At 34.1% G+C, this 19314-nt stretch overlaps 2 protein-coding genes across 5 annotated transcripts in view; one reads left to right on the top strand and one right to left on the bottom strand.

Annotated features, from left to right (window-relative positions):
* The window catches only part of CTNNA3 (catenin alpha 3), a 1797739-nt gene that overhangs the window by 599035 nt on the left and 1179390 nt on the right, over positions 1-19314 (top strand). The window lies entirely within an intron of this gene.
* The window catches only part of LRRTM3 (leucine rich repeat transmembrane neuronal 3), a 166233-nt gene continuing 151594 nt past the window's right edge, over positions 4676-19314 (bottom strand). Inside the window, exon 3 of the mRNA XM_032312385.1 lies at positions 4676-5558. Within this exon, the coding sequence (XP_032168276.1) occupies positions 5349-5558 (210 nt within the window). The 3' untranslated portion in view covers positions 4676-5348. The remainder of the gene's footprint in view (positions 5559-19314) is intronic.

The following is a 19314-nucleotide window of genomic DNA, read 5'->3' as shown; positions in this document are numbered from 1 at the left end:
AGTACAGACCCAAAGGATTTGATCTTTTTTTTTTTTTTTTTTTTTAAGTAGGCTCTACATCCAGTGTGGGGCTTGAACTCACAACCCCAAGATCAAGAGTGTCATGCTCTACCGACTAAGCCAGCCAGGTGCCCAGAGATTTGCTCTTAATAGTAACAGAAGATATGATAGGTAGCACAAGTTTAAACTAATAAATAGAAAAAAAAAATGTCAACTTTATCCATCCATGTTATCTTAGTACTATTTTTCACATGAATCCAGGTAAACTCAATAAGTGAAAATGACTGAAAATGATCACACTCCAGTGTCTATACACTTACTCAAAATCTAGTGTCAGTCCTTCATTTTATACAGCCTGAGGCAAAGACTGCATCACAGAACCTTCAAGGCCATACAGTACAAGTGTGCTGCATTATGTAACACAAGATATACTGCAGTCAGTTTACAAAATATAAATTAGTGGACAGTGTTTCAGATTAGAAAACAAAAAAGGATTTACTTCAAGGATCCTTATCACAAGGTCCCTTGATGCCTTTGAAATATTATTTGATTTATACAAAACCTATTTTCACTTAGCTTTTCAGTAAGATACACATATAAAATGAAATCTATAAATGTTCAGGAAAGAACAGGAAGAAACTCAAGAGTTTTCTAAATCCTAGACAGCTGAGGCACTCTTGCTTTCAGGTCACTGTTCTTAAAAGAAAGGTAAATAATCAGCTATAGACTTTTAAAAACATAAATATTACTCTGAATTAGAAAATGTTGAACATAAGCAGCCTCCTGTCTGACAATAAAATCATAATGCAAGTCATGAGAGAACTTTAAAAATAACCCATCACTACTTTGGTATTTTTTTAAGTGTTTCTTCTCCATTAGAGTTGATAGTAAAACGAAGCGCGATTGTTGATTGTCAGTCTGCTCTACCCTTGTGGTATGTCAAGAGTTTTGAAAGCACAGATCCTGGATTTCCTGCCCTTGGTATCTCTCTAGTTAGGGACAGTTGTGGTGCATTGAGAAGGTCATATCAATAGTTAGAAGCTCCTACTGAAAGACCAGCGCATCTGTGTTCTTACTGCATAACCAATCCATCTAGACCTTGGGACTTTTTACATGTTAGGAAGTTGTTATACTATTACCCAGGGTTAAACCATTAAGAGGTATGTCAGTATAAGATATTACTGTATCTGCTTTAGAGGTTTCTCACCCTTTCTCCTGAGGCCAGATTTCTCTTAGTCCCACCACTTTTTCCTTCCTGTGCTGCCATCTACCCCATTCATCTGATTTTCTTTCTTTTAGCATACTAATAGTTTGCATCATCATGCTTTTAGATTCTTAATTTGAATGTTTAGTTTGAGAGATGGTATCTGTCTTCTAGTCAGAAATAGACAAAATGAAATACATGTCTTTACTACCATTTACAGAGGTTTTATTTTAGAAAATATTTTTGCAAAGAGATATTGCTATTTCCAAGGACTTGTGGAGCCTGATATGATTTCAGATAGGATTATGAAATTTGTCTTGAATGTTGAATGTAGACAAGTTTTCTTTCCTCCTAAAAATGTAATTTACATTAAAATCTGTGTCATTTATGATTTTCTGGAACATTCAGGAGGGAGTAGGGATAGACACTTGATAAAAATGAGATCAATAAAATTTTGTTTGCCTGTCACCATATGTTTTGGCATCTATACATCAGTTTGGATAAATTACATTTCATTTTTTGTAGGAGGAATAGAGAAAGTTATTCTCTATTAGGAAAGGTGTAAGAATGCAGAATTTTTTAAAAAAATCACAATTTAAGAAGTACTCTCTCTGAGACAAAATAAGGGGGGAAAAAAAAGAAAAATTATAAAGGTCTTCCCAATTAGCTCTGAATTGAGCATGTGTTCCGTTGAACATGTGTTGAACATGTGTTGAACCTCACACTGTGGATCTGTTTTATAACCCACACAATCTCAATTTAGATGGTCTTTGGTTTCTTTCCTTGTGTTTCTTCATTTTATGTCCGTACCTTGGGTCTACATATATCTACTTCTTGGAAGCAACTCATCTTCACATTTACAAATGATATAATATGTTAAGAAATCTATGACTTCCTGTACTTTTTGAACAAAGAGTTTTAATGTGAGAGCCCAGAGTAGCACACAGAAAGAGTTCATTTAGCTCATATATTATACAGATAGAAGAACTGAGTTAAATTGGGATTAAACAACATGACAAACTTTTTTCTTTTTTCATTCTGTTCATTATCTCTGGAAATTCTCTGGCTCTGATTGGAGAGGAGGCTTTTAATACAGCGGAAAAACTAAAAGGCTCTGAACTTGGAGAATGGTTTAGTTCCACCAATTATTAGCCTTGTGTTCTTGGGTAAGTCACTACTTTTCTGAGATTAATGTGTCTTCATAGGGTGGTTTTGAAGACAGAATGAAATAATTTATGTAAAATGTGGTTTGTAAACCTCAAAATGCTGCACAAATGTATCATTTGTTGCAGCTACTGCTATACTGTAACCATGCTGGGTCAAACTGCACTTTTCAACTCCAAACACGTCAACATTCCTGTTATTTAAATGAATGAGCAATAGACAGGCAGGAAGACCTGGGGGCAGGGTGGTTAGAAAGAGGAAATCAGAGATTCATGAATGCTGAAAAAGATAGGTTATAATTAAGGATTTTAGACACAAATATATAAATTGCAAATGTGTGATAAAGATTCCAGACATAGTTTCCTCTAATAGGTTTTCACTTCCTTTTCCACCAACCCACAAGACTCTGAAATGGCAGAATAAAAATTACGCAAACAAATAAACCAGAATCATCTTCTTCTTCTTTTTTTTCTTGTAAAAGATCCTTTGGGTTGAATTTAAAATATGAGAAATTCAAAATTTTTAGTTTATTTGGTTCTTACTGTATTAAGTCTTCAGATGCACAGAGCTGTGGTTCTAAGATGACTGCTTCTACTTATATTTATTTTAGATGAATTTAAAATGTTTAGGAAAGAAAGTTTGCTTCAGGATGTTAAGAGCACATATTTGTGAAGCTCCGTGGAACCTTGTATTTCTAAAAATTATATATCAATTTGAAAATGTCTGGAAATAGATATAAAATGCTTATTTATGTGAATTAAAAATGTTTGAATCTTTGCAAGGACAACTTCTAAGAAGAAAAAAATTGCAAATGACATTTTGGTTTATATAATAAATAAAATTTTGCATCCAATTTCAGGCCCACAATAATGGCTTATAATTAATCCTCTATAAATTTGCTAACTGTGCAAAACAAAACCTCAATGTAGAGGATTAAGAATACTGACAATGATATATTGCAAAGAAATTAGAAAACAGAAAAAAATAAACATTAAGATTAGATTAACATGACAAAAAATTTTGAATAGCAAACAATTTATGCAAAATATGTTACAAAATCTGGTTTGCTAAATAGTTGATAGACATTAAGTTTCACTTAAATTAGTAAGAGAGTTTGCTTCTTCCAATTTTTTTTTTCTGAGTGTATATTTTCCAACAAAAATTTGCTGTACATTTTTTCAGTTCATTCTTCTTTAAGCTGCTCTTCAATTTGCCATGAAAAATCAGCATAAGACTAGACTTTTGTAGATATAACTTCTTTGGAAGAAATAAATTGAAAGTTTGATGCTGTTTTTGACAAATTCTTTTCTTCATTATTTTTGATTGTGTTTGACCCTTTTGGATTGACATTTGCTCAGCCTATTTTTGATGTTATGAATACAAAATGACAACATAAAAAAAGCGTTTCTCCTAGTGCAACAGCAATTGAAACTTGTAGTTTTATATTAAAAACACACAAAAGAATGTGTGAATACCAGAGATAAAATAACAACAGTTTCAAACAATAATCTTTGTCAAGCAAACAGCAGAAACAAGTTGATTATTTCATCCTCTGAAAAGTTGGTTTTCAGAATTTCATTTAAATTTACTTTATAATACAATTACATAATCAATATATGATATGGGGTGGCTTCAAATTACTCTGGGTTATTTTCCAGATAATTTAGAGGTGAATCTCATTATGGATGGCAATATAAACAATTTAGAACATATTAAGGATGTTTACAGTTTATTTGAGTTATAAAGTTCTCCACCATGGCTGATATCTATATGGAATGAGCTCTCAAAGTTTTGACTTCTTCCCCAGAAGAGAATTGATGTAGCGCACAAAGTGAAAAATTTCACATACTTCCTTTGAGATGTTTCCAAATATAGCCTCACAATTCTAAATGAAAAGTTGTTTTAAAAACCAGGCACATTTTGCACTGACTGATGGTTATTTTTAGGTAAACCACTTTAGGTTAATTAGGAGAAAATCAGCTACTGTACAATTATTATGCTCTATCCTTCCCACCTTGGCCTGAAAATAATGAGATGTAACAAGTTTTTCTTTGTCAATGGCAGCTGCACCTTTTAAGTGTATCAAAGTCTGTTGCTGTGGTTACGGCCTTTGTTTCCAGTGATGTTTTGTCCATGCTTCCCCCTACCCTTAACAATGGGTTACTCAAAAGAATGAAATAATGAGTCAATTCATTCAAAAATATGTTGTTAAAATGTCCCTCTTTATCATTACATTTCACTGCTTAGAAACTAGGCTGTAATTCAAGGCAACAGTTAAGTCTGAGAAGTGTTAAAAAAAATCTTTGATTTTTTTTTTCATTTATAAGAAAAACCTGCCTATGTAATTGAAGAACTTCTTACAAGTCTCAACAATTAAATCCTTTTTGGTTAATGTATTATTTCTGGAAGAAGTAGATAAAATTCTACGCAGTAAGCATGATAAAAATCGTGCATGTTTCGCACAGCACAGAATTTTAGAGTCAAGGTTTCTGGGCACAAAAGCAGTAACAAAACAGTCCCTACAAAACTGAGTAACTCTGAATAACACAAGAAATAATATTTTGTTAATTTAAAATTTTAGAAACTGAAATGTGTAAAGTTTGTAAAGTAAAATGTAATTAAATTATGGTACTGTACATACCGGTTGTTTCTATAATTGAAACTTTACAATATGAAAAATACATTAGCTCTGTACAGTTTTTACAGGTAGGTAGGATGAGTTTTGAAAAAAAGATTCTTTTTCTTTTTTCAGGGTCATACTCTGTTTAAGTCAAAAAAATACTGCACAACTTAGCTAATTACAAAGTGTAGACTTGAAACAATTCATGTCTTCTTTATTTCATGAATAAATCTTGGATTTTTGTTTAACAGGGGATTTTTGTTGTGTTTTGCTTTTAGAGTCCACAATGAACAAATCTTCCTCATTTTGTCCTTGAGGTTACAAAGTTTGGTGGCAACCCTTGGCTACCAGTTAGCTCAGTTAAGTCAGCTGCTGTTTATGGTCACTGATTTGGCCAGCTGTTGTGATTGTGCTCAGGTCCAGCTCAGTCTCTAGGTGTGATTCCATCGTATCTTCCTGTGCATTCGTTTCAAAGGACTTATGAGAGAGAAGTTCATGATGCACCCCACAGTAACTTATTGTGGGCTGGTCGTATGCCAGAAAGGTTGACACATTCATTGATAAAGGTATCTGGGGAAAAAAATGACATGAGAAAAATCAGTTATAAAATGACAAACCACTTTGGGGGCAAGATTTGACTGTGAAGTATGGACCTGATTACCTCTGGTTAAATCTGTGAGTCAAGTGCCCCCACGCTATCCTACTAATGCCCCTTATTCTCTGCTGCTAAGTACAATGCAACAGTTTTAAATCCTGGGATGGAGTGGTTAATGCTTAACTAAAATTATCAGGTAAAGAGTAGCCTGAATGGTTCTGAAAATACTACAAGCTTTATTGAAAAAGTCAGAAAATGCTTTTCCTCACTAGGTAGAATTGTGGTTTGAGAACTAAGGAAAGTGTTACTTGGTTATGTCTCGTGTTGGAATACAACAGAACAGTAGTTCTCAAACCTTATCATGCGTAAAAATCACCTCTTCCTTCTTTTATCTCCAATCTCCCACTCCCTTGAGTTTCTGGTTCAGTAGGTCTGGTATAGGGCCTGGAATCTGCATTTCTTACAAGTTCCCATATGATGCCCATGCTGTTAATCTACACACCACATTTTGAGAACCGTTGCAGAAAGAGAATTGTCCAGGCAAGTCATTTTGGCTCTTCTTACTCAATAATTACTTAATATCTATTTCACTGTGAAAATTTTTTGAAACATTAATGTCTGTAGTTTAGTCCGTATATCTAAAATTTAGGCTTAGGGAACTCCTAAGGAAGAACCTAAGGGCTCCTATGAAGATGTAAAAAACAACAAAAATGGTGCTAGTTTGAAGAAACTAGTGATAAAACTGAGGAAGGGACTCCTTTGCAAATTGCAGCTTAATGAAAGAAAGCAAATCGGAAAGATCCAAGAAAAAAATCAGAGTGACCACTGTGAGCAGAAGGGAAACATACATATTGCAGACAAAGTGTAGTCTGAAATGTGATTAGATGTCAAAATCTAGAGATTATTTCCATTTTTTTCAGTGAACTAAAAACTTGTTCTAGGGAGTAGACAGAATTGAGGAAACCAGCTCCGATCTCTTTTTAATACCCTAGCTACTAATTCATGTTGTTGAACTGCCTTGGATAAAAACTTCTGCCATTCTTGTTTTGTGAATGGATAAAATATATTTCTGTTTGAGCATATCAGACTAAATTCCTTTCTGATCTCAGAAGAGATTAGAGCCTAAAGCTAAGAAAAAAAAAATGTCTAGTTTTTGTTCTTTTGTTAGTTAATTGTTGTTTATCCTTTTCTCCATGCTTAAGAACCCTCTTGGCTAGTTCTCTTTCCATCCTACCCTTCTCTCCATTTATTTTTTTTCTCCAGTAAAAGTCAGTTGAGCCATTATTTTGTTGTTTTCTCTTAAACAAAAGAATTCACTTGTTTTGAGATTATTGTCTATTTTTAATATGAACATTTCAATGTATCAAATGTGTCCTTGGAGACAGAAATGTAATCTAATTCATCAAATTAAATTCCTCAGCAATTCTTCCTATTTATGTGGATTTAAAAAAAATTTTGAAAAAAATTTTGAAGCATACAAAAAATTTGAAGACATTGTACACTTTAAAAAATGGTCAAGAAGATTGAAAGATCATAAAGACGCTCATTTTAAAATAAGAATTCCTGCTGTTGCTGAAGAAATACTCAGATAACTAAAATATATTATTATGCAAAAGTAATTGTGCAGCATGAATGGATTTGAGTTATAGGAGAATATGAAAATAGAACTGTTACTTGGTACATGAGTTTTACATTAGCCTCTGGGAAATCAATGCTCTGTAATGTGTTATGGGTCATATATCTGTTGTTCTTATTTGTCATGGAAACTTCTGCTTCCTGGCTTACTTGGAATTAACTCTACTGTGAATAATTTGTACTTTCTATGGCGACAATTCATGAAAAATAATAAATCATGACATATTTATTATATGTGTATGTGTGCAGCACACACGCACAATTTCTTGCTTGATTTAATATCTATAGGCAGCTGGTATCCAGAGTGCAAGTCCTAATTTGTACCATATCAGTTAGCTCTCATTATTCATTTAAAAACTCATACATATTTTCTTTAAAGTTTCTTTTTTTTTCTTTTTTTTAATGTGCCTTATTTTAAAATACCTAACCCCCTAGTAACACTTTTTCAAACCAAGTCATATTTTTCACATTTTAATATTTCTGAAATTGTTATAGTACTTAATATCAGTATGAATGTTTAACATATATTTTCTTCTGTACAGTTGAAAATGACTATTAAAGTTAATGACGTCTTAATATCAAGAAAATAACATAGTGAATAGAATTTAAGCAGCTAGCCATATCTGAATATAACCTCATGGATTTTCTCATTAACTTAAATGATTTTGAAAGTCTAAGAGTTAACATTAGATATATTCACATGTATATTTATGACTATATACATATAGTGATGTACATATATACACAGTATATTTCCATAAACGTAAATACACACACACACACATATATATAATCTTATAGTCAACTACTTATGATTTTAAAATCATTTAAATCAGGTATGAAAAATACAAATTTTGGTGATACATCAGTTTTGGACAACCTCAAATAACAAATAACAATTTTGTATTTGTTACATATACATATATATATGTGTGTATATATATACACACACACACACACAGATAGGTAGACATGCTACATAAAATATATAATAAAATATTTTTTAAAAAGATTTTGTTTATTTTTAGAGAGAGAATGCACAGGGGGAGGGGAGAAAGAATCCCAAGCTGACTCCTCATGGGGCTCAATCTTAGTACTCTGAGACCATGATCTGAGCTAAAATCAGGAGTTGGATGTTAACAAACTGATTCACCCAGGCACCCCTATTTATTTGTTTATTTGTTTATTTATTTATTTATTAAAGATTTTGTTTATTTGAGAGAGAGAGGGAGAGCATAAGCAGGGTGGCAGGAGAGGTAGAAGCAGGCTCACCCCTGAGCAGGTAGCCTGATGTGGGACTCGATCCCTGGACTCTGAGATCATGACTTGAGCCAAAGTCGGATGCTTAACCAATTGAGCCACCCAGGTACCCTCCAAAATATGTATTTATTTAAGGAAGTGTTTTAGTTTTTTTCAAAATGCACTTACTAATGACCTTATTCTTGCTCATCTTAATGCCTCTGCTGTTTATGTACATAAGCTGATTTTTAAGACTAGCCTTGGGTTTTGCTAAGGTATGTGCAAGTTGATGTGTATTTGGGGTGGTTTAACATTTGTTTCCATCCTACCAAACATGAGCTTTGTGTATAGGATGGTAGTTTTACTTACAGTCAAAATAGAAACAAAGATCTTTGGTATCATTTGAGCAATATCAAGAAACAATGGAAAATATCTTCCCTACTGGCTTGATTCCCATCTTGAAAATTTTATTACTAATTACTATTTTGGTTTCTAAGTATTGAGGTAATTGATAAAATGGAAATATTATATGATGAGAAATAGGGTGAACAAGTCTCATTATCACTGCAGCTTAGTTCCCTTGGGAGAGTGTCAAAGCCTGCCTGGCTGTTTCCTCAGGTTCTATCTCAATTTATTTATGATTTCTGGTTTCTCTTTCTAGCTATCTGAGTAGCTGTGGTCATTTGTTCCATCTCTTGGTCAGCGACTACCTGAACATGTTTCTAGCATCTCCCTTCTTTTTTTTTTTAAGATTTTATTTATTTATTTGACAGAGAGAGATCACAAGTAGGCAGAGAGGCAGGCAGAGAGAGAGAGGAAGGGAAGCAGGCTCCCTGCTGAGCAGAGAGCCTGATGTGGGACTCAATTCCAGGACCCTGAGATCATGACCTGAGCCGAAGGCAGCGGCTTAACCCACTGAGCCACCCAGGTGCCCCTAGCATCTTCCTTCTTAACATCATTCATTATGCTTCACTGAGCATTTACTGTGTGCTAGGAACCATGCTGCATCCTGGACTTGGGTCATCTTACTTAAGCCTCCCAAAGGCTGCTCTGAGGTAAATAGAGTAATCCCTATTTTACCATTGAGAAAACTAAGACTTAATTTATGTCGTTAGCCTAAAATCACGTACCTGGTGAGTTGCAATAGTTGCCTAACTTCTTAATCTCTGTGCTTTACTGCTCATTTATCACTTTATCTATCCAGTAGGGAGAACACTGATTTCCTGTGCTACACCATAGCTTTTTGATACTGCTGTGCACATATGGTCCTCAGGAAGTAAACAGTTTATCAGGGATTTGTGATGTGGGTAGATGGTAATAGCTCAAAATCAGAGCTTTCTGCTTAAGTTCATATTGGTTAATGCAAACTGTAAGAAGTGTCTAATCTGAAAATCATTCTGGATTGGGACAGGAACTTTACATATACTCCCAGATACAAATATGTGTAGAACTGTTTAGGGAGACTTTCAGGAATTTCAAAGTGAAATTTCTGTGTTGTCTTGGAAGTGGGTAGAAATTTTTCCATTTGTCAAGTTTCTCTTTTTAACAAAAGGTGCAAAAAATTAGAAACCTTAGTCAATCTGTAGTATGATTATTTTGTTTTATATTAAATAATACTTGTTTTATTTCTTTCTGTATGTAAAAATGGTTATAGGTAGTTGCTGGGGAGAACAGGAGTGGGGAAGTGAGAAACTAACATGAATAAGACAAAAATTCTGCTCTTTGGCAAAATCTGGGGGAAATAATTTATGCAAGAGAGTGAAGGGAGATAATGGATGGGATGATTTGGGAGACAAGTGATCATTGTCTACGAATAAGGATTTTGTGTGTGTGTGTGTGTGTGTGTGTGTACGTATGTATATGTATATTTGTATGTATATACATACTGTGCTCTGATTTGCTGATTCTACTAATTATGTCATTCATCCTTTATGGGTGCCTAACAAACCAGCCATCTTTCTTGTTTGGAAATAATGTTATTTTCCAGATTTATTAGCAAGAATCTATTTTGTTGAGAAGTGATTTAATATTTACTTTTATAGACTCTTCCACAGAGATAATATGTTTTACTTTGAAACTGATTTATCTGTTTGAAGAACAGTCTATTTCTTGGAACTCTTTAGCATTCTAATAGTTAATTCCTGTGAGTACAACAGACTGTCAGATCATTAATTTTAATTATCTTGATCCTACTAATAATTTATTTGAATTTTTTTCATGAAGTACTTGATTACAAGCCTGAATTCATGTTACCTTTCAAGTTAAAAAATAAAAACAATTTTTTTAATAAAAAAAATTTAAAAAAACAATTTTTTATACTTTTAAATTATTACCAGTTAAAAAATAAAAACAATTTTTTATACTTTTAAATTATTACATGTAATCCAGTCTTTGATACCCAATTTTGGTACTTTTGAAGAGCAAAGTTGCCAACCAAAGTAACAATTGCTGGGGTGCCTGGGTGGCTCAGTGAGTTAAGCATCTCACTCTTGATTCTGGCTCAGGTCATGATCTCAGGGTTGTGAGATCGAGCCCTGCAGTGTGCTTCATGCTGGGTGTGGAGCCTGCTTCAGATTCTCTCTCTCCCTCTCCTTCTGCCCCTCCCTGGTTACACATACACTCTCTCTCTCCAAAAAAAAATAAAATAAATAAATTAAAAAATCAAGTAACAATTGCTATCCTGAGATCAAAAGTATAGGATAATAAGGCAGGGACTCAATATGATTTTGAAAATTTTTAGGTGTCTGGAACTTGAGAATAATGTGAAAAAGACCATTATATTCAGGAAGATGATAATTCTTCCAGTGCCTTTTGTGTCAAAATACATTATACTGAACTTCTGCATGGTGAAATCACAAACTGAAAAAAAATAGAATTTCATTTGAAAGGTCATAATATTGCTTGCACCAAAATGCATTTAGAGTAAAAAGAAAACAAATTCTGAGTTTTATGTGTATTGTGCCAATTTGGAATCTTGGTAGTGTCCCCACTCCTTCTAAGCAATGGGGAGAATCTTATAAAATACAGGTCCCTTTATCTTTGTAATTTAAAAAAATACATCTTAAATATTTAAATGATGTTGCCACTTCTGAATGTATTTTGCCTTTACAAAACAGTTTCTTTCTATTCCAGTTTTGCAACAAGAAAGAAATGGGGGTTGACTGTATATGCATTGATTTTCATAAGTTCACATGTTAGTGTCTATAAAACCAAACAGAAGAATTCACACATTAATTTATTTGTTTCAATAAAGCTTTGCTGAATGCCTTCCCTAGGCCTGGTGTTGTGAGCTAGATGCTGAAGATAAAACAAGTGCTTGTCCTCAAGGCTTCTGGATGGAGCATAAACCATTCTAACATGCTTATTAGCACATGGAAGAGGGAGGACTCCATAGAAGAAGAGAGTTTTCTTTTTTCCCCAATTGTCATTTCTGTCTTACTCATTTATTCATTCTTGTTCTTCCTCTCTCTCTTCCTTGAATTGTCAGGGAACTTCCCACAATACTTTAATGGTATGTATATTTTGAAGTTGCGTCTCCTGTGGCTTTTATTTGTGCATATATTTTATCTTATATTAGACCATAACCTTCTTGAGCACAAAAATCTGTGATTAACCACATTTCTGTATGGCTTATATTGTTTCACATGATTCCTTTAACATAGCAAGCACTGATGAATGAATACATGAGTGAATGAAGTAGTAGAGTAAAGGGTATTTAGTGTAGTTGGGAAGGAATTAAGAAATTTCATTCCAGGAAACTGGGCTTTATGGGAACTACATGGCTAAGAAAACACGCTGTAGTCTAATGACGTGAAGACCAGGCCATTATGATCCTCGGACAGAGGTAGAGAGCTACAATGAATTTTCAAAAATCCACACTAATGATGAGTGTGGCATTATAATGTAATAATAAGATCCTTCTTTATTTTTTAATTATTTAAAATTTTAAAATTAATTTTACTTTAAAACATTAACACATTGTATTTTATCATATAAATATTAGTTATAAAGTTGAAATACATAATTTTTAAACAATATTATTATTAAATAATTACTCTTAATTTGGTGGTTTTCCTCCTATAAATTTCAGAATATTGTCCTTTAATACCTTTCACACCTGAATTTTTCAAACTCTTCAGTGCTCCCTAGAAACACAACCCATCATCTCTGAGAGTTTGGTTCACCTGCCAAATTAGCTCTCCCGGTAATGGACTCTGCTCAGGATCCTTCCGTGTTAACCTCTGTTTTATTTTTGTAGTACCAGTTTCTCTTCTACTGAGGCAAAGCAAAATGCCCCAAACTGTTTTCATTTACATGTAAGTCTTTCTGTACAGCCCAATGCCTGCTAAATTGGCACCGTTGCCAGGTAAAGTGATGGGACCCAAATTGAGACTATGACGTAAAGGCCCTACTGATCTTGATGCTGTTTCCAAATCTGTTTCTTCATATTGTTATGCAATGAGGTGCAGTTGCTAATTTTTAATTGTTTAAAAACAATCTCCTTGTTTTCCTCCCAACTCCCCTCAACCCTCGCTGGAAATTGTATTTGCAATAGTCCACTTAAGGATCTTATAATGGTTATACAGTGTCTGATATTTTCCAATATAGTTTGTATAAATCTGTGAGTGAATGAACAATGCATCACTCATTGCATTCTGCATTTCAAAACAGCAAATGGCAGTGCTTGGTCCTGCTGCAGAAGTGACTGGTGAAAGAACTCTCTCTGTGAGTGACAGGGCATTGTAGTGTCATGGTGGGGTACCGTATGGGATTTCTCTCAACATTGGCATTATATTTGGGTTTCTGTCATGATTTCTGATATCCTACTTGCTTTCCAGCTGTTTTGTATTTTTAAATTTCCCACTTGTTTAATGGAGTTTGACATTCTTCATAAAATAGGCTGTCCATTTCTGTCATGTCTGAACTTGAGAACTTACCCTCCATTGGCAGGACTTTGATCTCCAGACTTTCTTAGGGTTTCTCATCCTATCTAGGACTAGAGGGCAGCAGCTCAGGAATCCTTGAATCCCAGTATCTGTCTTCCAAATGAGCTTTCAAATGATGTGATAATTTACTGATTAGAAAAGAGTTTTTCTTCAACTGTATTTTGAAATTAATTCAGATTTTGGTTCAGATTATCTCCAAACTAAATGGGACAATATTCTATATACATCTGCTAAGTTGCATAAAAGTCTTACTCTTGGGGATTTAGTTTAAATAATACTGCCTTTATGAGAACTCCTCCAATAATTTGATTCTGTAGGGATGAGCTCCTGCTATGAATTTCTTCAGAATTTAAATATATGTAACAATATGTACCATTTCTTCTATCTGTCCATCCATCCATTCATCCATCTATCCATCTGTCATTTAGTATTCTTGGGATCCTAATGAACAAAATCAGTTCCTTGACCTCACAAGCAAGCAGTAAAATACTGTTTTTTTCTAGATGGGTAAAAGTGTGTATAGGTTATGGTGGGAGTGGAAAGAAAGATCTTCCTTTTCTGGGAGACTTTATATAGGTAACATCATATTTGAGCTGGGCAGCTTGGTCTTATTTATATATTGCTATTATTTCATGTATATTATCTATCTAGACTATAAATTTTATAAAGAATAAAGATTTTTTCAAAGATCATACAGGCTTGTATATTAGCAAAATTTTGAAAATCCATGTTAGTACAGTGATCAGAACTACTTTTCACAAAGTTCACATTTATATACTTACATTTATAATGAAGATATAAGGTCTTCAGATAAGGATGAGCTAATAGATAAAGGTAATCTAATTAATTATGAATAATTCAATAATATAATTTAATAATTACCAATGCAAAATTAATAGTTAACTTATTTCAAATTTTTATATGACACAAAGATAGTGAACTTTATCTTATTTTTTAAATGTATTTATTTGAGAGAAAAGGAGAGAGTATGCATGAGCGGTGGGGAAGGGCCAAGGAAGAGGATCTTTAATCAACCTCCCTGCTAAGCTCAGAGCCTGGCTTGAGGGCTCTATCTCACAACCCATGAGATCATAACCTGAGTTGAAACCAAGAGTTGGAGACTTAATCAACTGAGACACCCAGGAGTCCCAAGTTAATAAACCTTAAAAAGTTGGTCCTGATAATACAGCTTTTATATTATAATAAAACACTTCTTGTTGACATTTATATAAAGATTAACTTCTAACTTATTAGCACATATGGATTCTATGAGGAAGGGGTGACTGATCCGAGTGATTGGAAGTTATGTTAGAGGTGGGGAGTATCTAGTTTTTATTAGAGTTTACTGATATTGTCTCACTCTAATTTTAGTCTCTCCCGCTCTCTTTTTTTTTCAGTTTCACCTAGCATTTACAGCTGTCCTTTTCTAGGTTCATTTTCTGTTACCTTACTTCATAGGCTGTCTGTCTTTAGCTTCTTAGTGATCATTAACAGACTAAATGTTTGTATCCTTGATGAGGGTTATATGATCAGCCACATATGTATGCAGATAATCTTTTTTCAACTATGGCTTTGGTCAAACTAATTAAAAATAAAGTACATGAAGGAAAAATGTGAAGTATTATATCTTAATGGCCTACCTTGTTTTATTAGTAATAAAATGATTTGGTTTCAACTCAAGGTTCAAAGTAGATATCAAATGCAGTTAAAAATATCAAAGTGTTTTAGGCCATATTTGGACCTTAAAGCTCAAGCCTGAGGTTGCGTAACAGTCTTCATTATCATCAAGATACCTTAGAGAGTATGTTTTAGCTCTTTTTAACATTGTTGGACATTCAGTGATACCCAAGATACAACTATAAAATAATACAAGGGAACTTTATGGAAGAGTTTTTATTATTGTTTCCTTATTGTTAGGTCCTATACTTTATATTGCTAATCAATGGCCAGAATGATATAAGTGATGTAACAAAGGATGACTCTTAATTTATAGAAATAGATTTCAGATAGATTCTCTGTGGGATACAGTCTTTTATGAAAAAGTTTAATCTTATACCATTATGGATAGTATTAATAATTCATAATTTTTCATTCTGTTATTTAGCTATCTATTATCAAAATACCAAGATTTGAAAGGAAAAACTGATATGAATCTTGTAAAAATATACAATTAAGGTAACCTAATGCAAGGATTAGGAAATCTAAACTGATCTAAGGTATCAAAAATTTTTTGTAATTTTCTCATGGCTACTAAAGAAGAAGTTCTCCATTGAATGAAACTTTGAATAGAATTATAAATAGATTTTTTGTTTGCTTTTGTTTTTGTTTTTTGTTTTTTTATTTTTATTTTTTTAAAGATTTTATTTATTTGACAGACAGAGATCACAAGTAGGCAGAGAGGTAGGCAGAGAGAAAGGAAGGGAAGCAGGCTCCCTACTGAGCAGAGAGCTTGATGCAGGGCTCGATCCCAGGACTCTGGGATCATGACCCATGCCAAAGGCAGAGACTTTAACCCACTGAGCCACCCAGGGGCCCCTGTTTTTATTTTTAAACAAAAGTCACAACCCTGAGATCAAGACTTGAGCTGAGATCGAGTCAGACACTTAACCAACTGAGCTACCCGGCACTCCAGAATTATAAATAAATTTTTATACTGATATATTCTTAATATCCAAAATTGTCCCCTGAGATTTAGTTTTAAAATATATTAATGGGGTTCTGATAATTACATGAGTTAATATAAACATATTATATATAAGCACAGTATATTATATATTGTGTATAATTTATAATGTATGATAAGTATACATTTATATATGCATATTTTATGTATATAAGCATAGTATATGTTTGTGTATACACACAACACACATACATACACACCCAAAACTTGGTAATGGTTAGTGACTTTCTCCCAACAGGAGCATCCTGGGTGTTTTTTTCCTATTACCCTTTCTCACTTCAGGCATAGAATTGTGTCAAACATTTGAGGATAATTCAAGGCATAATAGATATGAGGATAGATCATCTGCTGTTGCTGAGCTTCTGTCCTCATTTAGTATATGTGAACAAGAAGTTAAAAAATCGGTAAACTTGAGACTAGTTTTGAGTATAGATACAAAGAAGGCTTTCGGCATATGATATTTTGTGTTTGTAGGGAAACAGTGAAGCCTCTGATCTCACCCTCTTTGAGAAATTTTGCCAAAACAAGGCAACTCTTTTTTGAATTGGTATTATCTTTGGAAAATGATTATATTACCTACTGAATTTACCATGTCTCTCTCTCATCCTAATAGAGAACTGATTAGATTTTTCTTACCTTTTATTTTTATTCTTTTCATATATATATATATATATATATATATATTTTAGTTTCAGCTTGCATTTTAATAAAATATTTGTTTTTTTTAATTATTTGTAGTTTTTGTAAGTAAATTGGACTTCTTAAAAGTATGTAATGGGAACCATCCCAAATGCCTAGGAGAAGAACTAATGTATTTTGAATCACTTATTTGTTTATTTTCAATGATTTTATAATTTTTTATTATAGGACATGAAATGGGACACATAAGAAGGGGCAGATTAGGGGCAAAGCTACACAGTTTCTTAAATAAATGAACTAGATCTTTTTGTTGAGCTGCAACTACTAGTAACTGAATAATGCATATTTTCTTAGCTTCTTCTGAAGGGAAATTTAAAAATATAAATTAAGAATGGAAAATTCTAGGGGCGCCTGGGTGGCTCAGTGGGTTAATGCCTCTGCCTTCAGCTCAGGTCATGATCTCAGGGTCCTGAGATCGAGCTCCACATCGGGCTCTCTGCTCATCAGGGAGCCTGCTTCCCCGTCTTTCTCTCTCTGCCTGCCTCTCTGCTTCCTTGTGATTTGTCTGTCAAATAAATAAATAAAATCTTTAAAAAAAAAAAAAGAATGGAAAATTCTAGAAAATTATTTCTCTGCCTGCCTCTCTGCCTATTTGTGATCTCTGCCTGTCAAATAAGCAAATAAAATCTTTAAAAACAATAATAAAAAAATTCCAAGAACATTTTTGAAATGTTGGGCTGTGGTAGACAATGAAAAGTAACATAGTGGGATAGGGTCATTCTGTTTTAGGGATGGCGATGGCAGGAAAAATAAAACTGCCCTTTTTAACATTGAGACAACATTTCCTATATGGTGTCCCCATGAAAGAACATTGGGAAATGTATTGGATCTGTTTGTGACGATTATTTTGATTGTTGGTTCCTCACAGTGTGTTCAGTCTGGAGTGGCTTATATTTATGTCATGGTGCTGGGCTACATCTTGGGCCCTTTCTTTTTACTTGACAACATTAGCAACATGGTTTTGAAGAAAGGAAGACTCTTTCTCTAATAAATTAGGTAGCTTCTGTGGGTATTTAAAGGGATTCGAAGTTTAAGAAATTTAATAACGCAGAAGTCTTTATACAGGGTGCTTAGTGGTTCCTGAATCACACTTGCTTCTCCTGACCCCAACGCCCACAGTTGCTTTATTGTCAGAACACACAGGTGGCTTCTGCCAGAAGGCATGACTACTACAGAAATGTCTGCCTGGTTCTGCATTCACATCACACTCTGCTCATGAGAATTTAATTAATATAGGAAGTTGATGGTTTCTGGTCACCAAAATCTGGTCAGTCTCTTGACTCATAATATTATGGTCCATCCCTGGGACTACCCAGGTTAGAGGTGCTTCTCCCAGTTCCAAGGTTTGAGACCTGATCTTCAAGAACTCTTTAGCACTCAATGTCTGAAATTTTCTTCTCTATGTTGATACAGAATACATAGTTTATCTTTAAACCAAAAAAGGAAAAGCAACATGTATTTGCGGGGGAGGACATAGGCCCTTCCTGGAAATATATTTCTAACTCATTCCTTCAGGAATTTCTTCTCCTGTGGATCAGCTGAGCAACTCATAGATTCAGTGAGTCCCTAAGAGGCCTGTGGAATAATTGAGAATTTGGGAGGAAAGAAAATGATTCTCAACTTCATGGTGCCGTAAATGCATTTCTAGATACTGGAGCCTTGAGTGTAGCCCTTTTCCAAATCTGCTTGGGGGTTTAGGGTTTTCAACTTATGCCACGAGTGATATTGATTAAGCATTTTCTGCCTTGCCCATTAGCTCTCCCTTCTGCTCAGTGCTGTAGTGAAATCACAATTTGTGCCATGGAAATCACTGAGGCAATAAATCTAGCACTTACGACTTCAATGCATTATTGAGAAGAGAGCACAGATGGACTATAAGGGAGCAAGCAGTTGTTCAAACTAACTAATATCTTTGATAATTAATAAATGTAACAGGGGAAATGAACAGCAAAAGACGGAGTAACTGATCTAATTTTTAACTAAAACACAGCATAAAAATTCTTTGATTTGCAATTTTAAAAAATTCTCTCCATAGCTTTGAAAGAAAACATTTTGGTTCCTTTGCTAACTGCAACCTCAATGACATTGTAATGGGAGGAGAATTAACATGCTCCACGTCATCTGTAGTCATTTTGTGTTCAGCTTAAATTTCTACCCCATGTGGTTTAAGTGTTCCTGTTTATCAAATACCAGCTAGGTTTCGGGAACTGTTCTAGGTGCTGGTAATTTAAAGATAACTGAAGCATGGTTCCTGTTTTTGAGGAGCGCCCAGTCTCTAGGAGGGATATGCCTGTAGATGTAAACAGTGAGTAAGCTCAGCCTTTAACTGGGTTATGCAGTGGCCTCAGAGGAGGGTATCACCTGCTCTGCTAGGCTGGGGTCAGGAAACTCTTCAGAAAGAGGGCTCCTAAGTTGAGTCTTGAAGGAAGAAGAAACTCACTAGGAGAAAAAAACAGGAATACTATCCCAGGCAGAGGCAAAAAGGCTCGAGACAGATGGCTAGTCGAGGGACTGAACTACTCCAACTGG

The sequence above is a fragment of the Mustela erminea genome, chromosome 14 (genome assembly GCF_009829155.1).
Source record: "Mustela erminea isolate mMusErm1 chromosome 14, mMusErm1.Pri, whole genome shotgun sequence".
Classification (NCBI taxonomy): Eukaryota; Metazoa; Chordata; class Mammalia; order Carnivora; family Mustelidae; genus Mustela; species Mustela erminea.
Note: the sequence above shows the minus strand (reverse complement) of the source record. Positions and strands in the feature narration are given on the sequence as shown.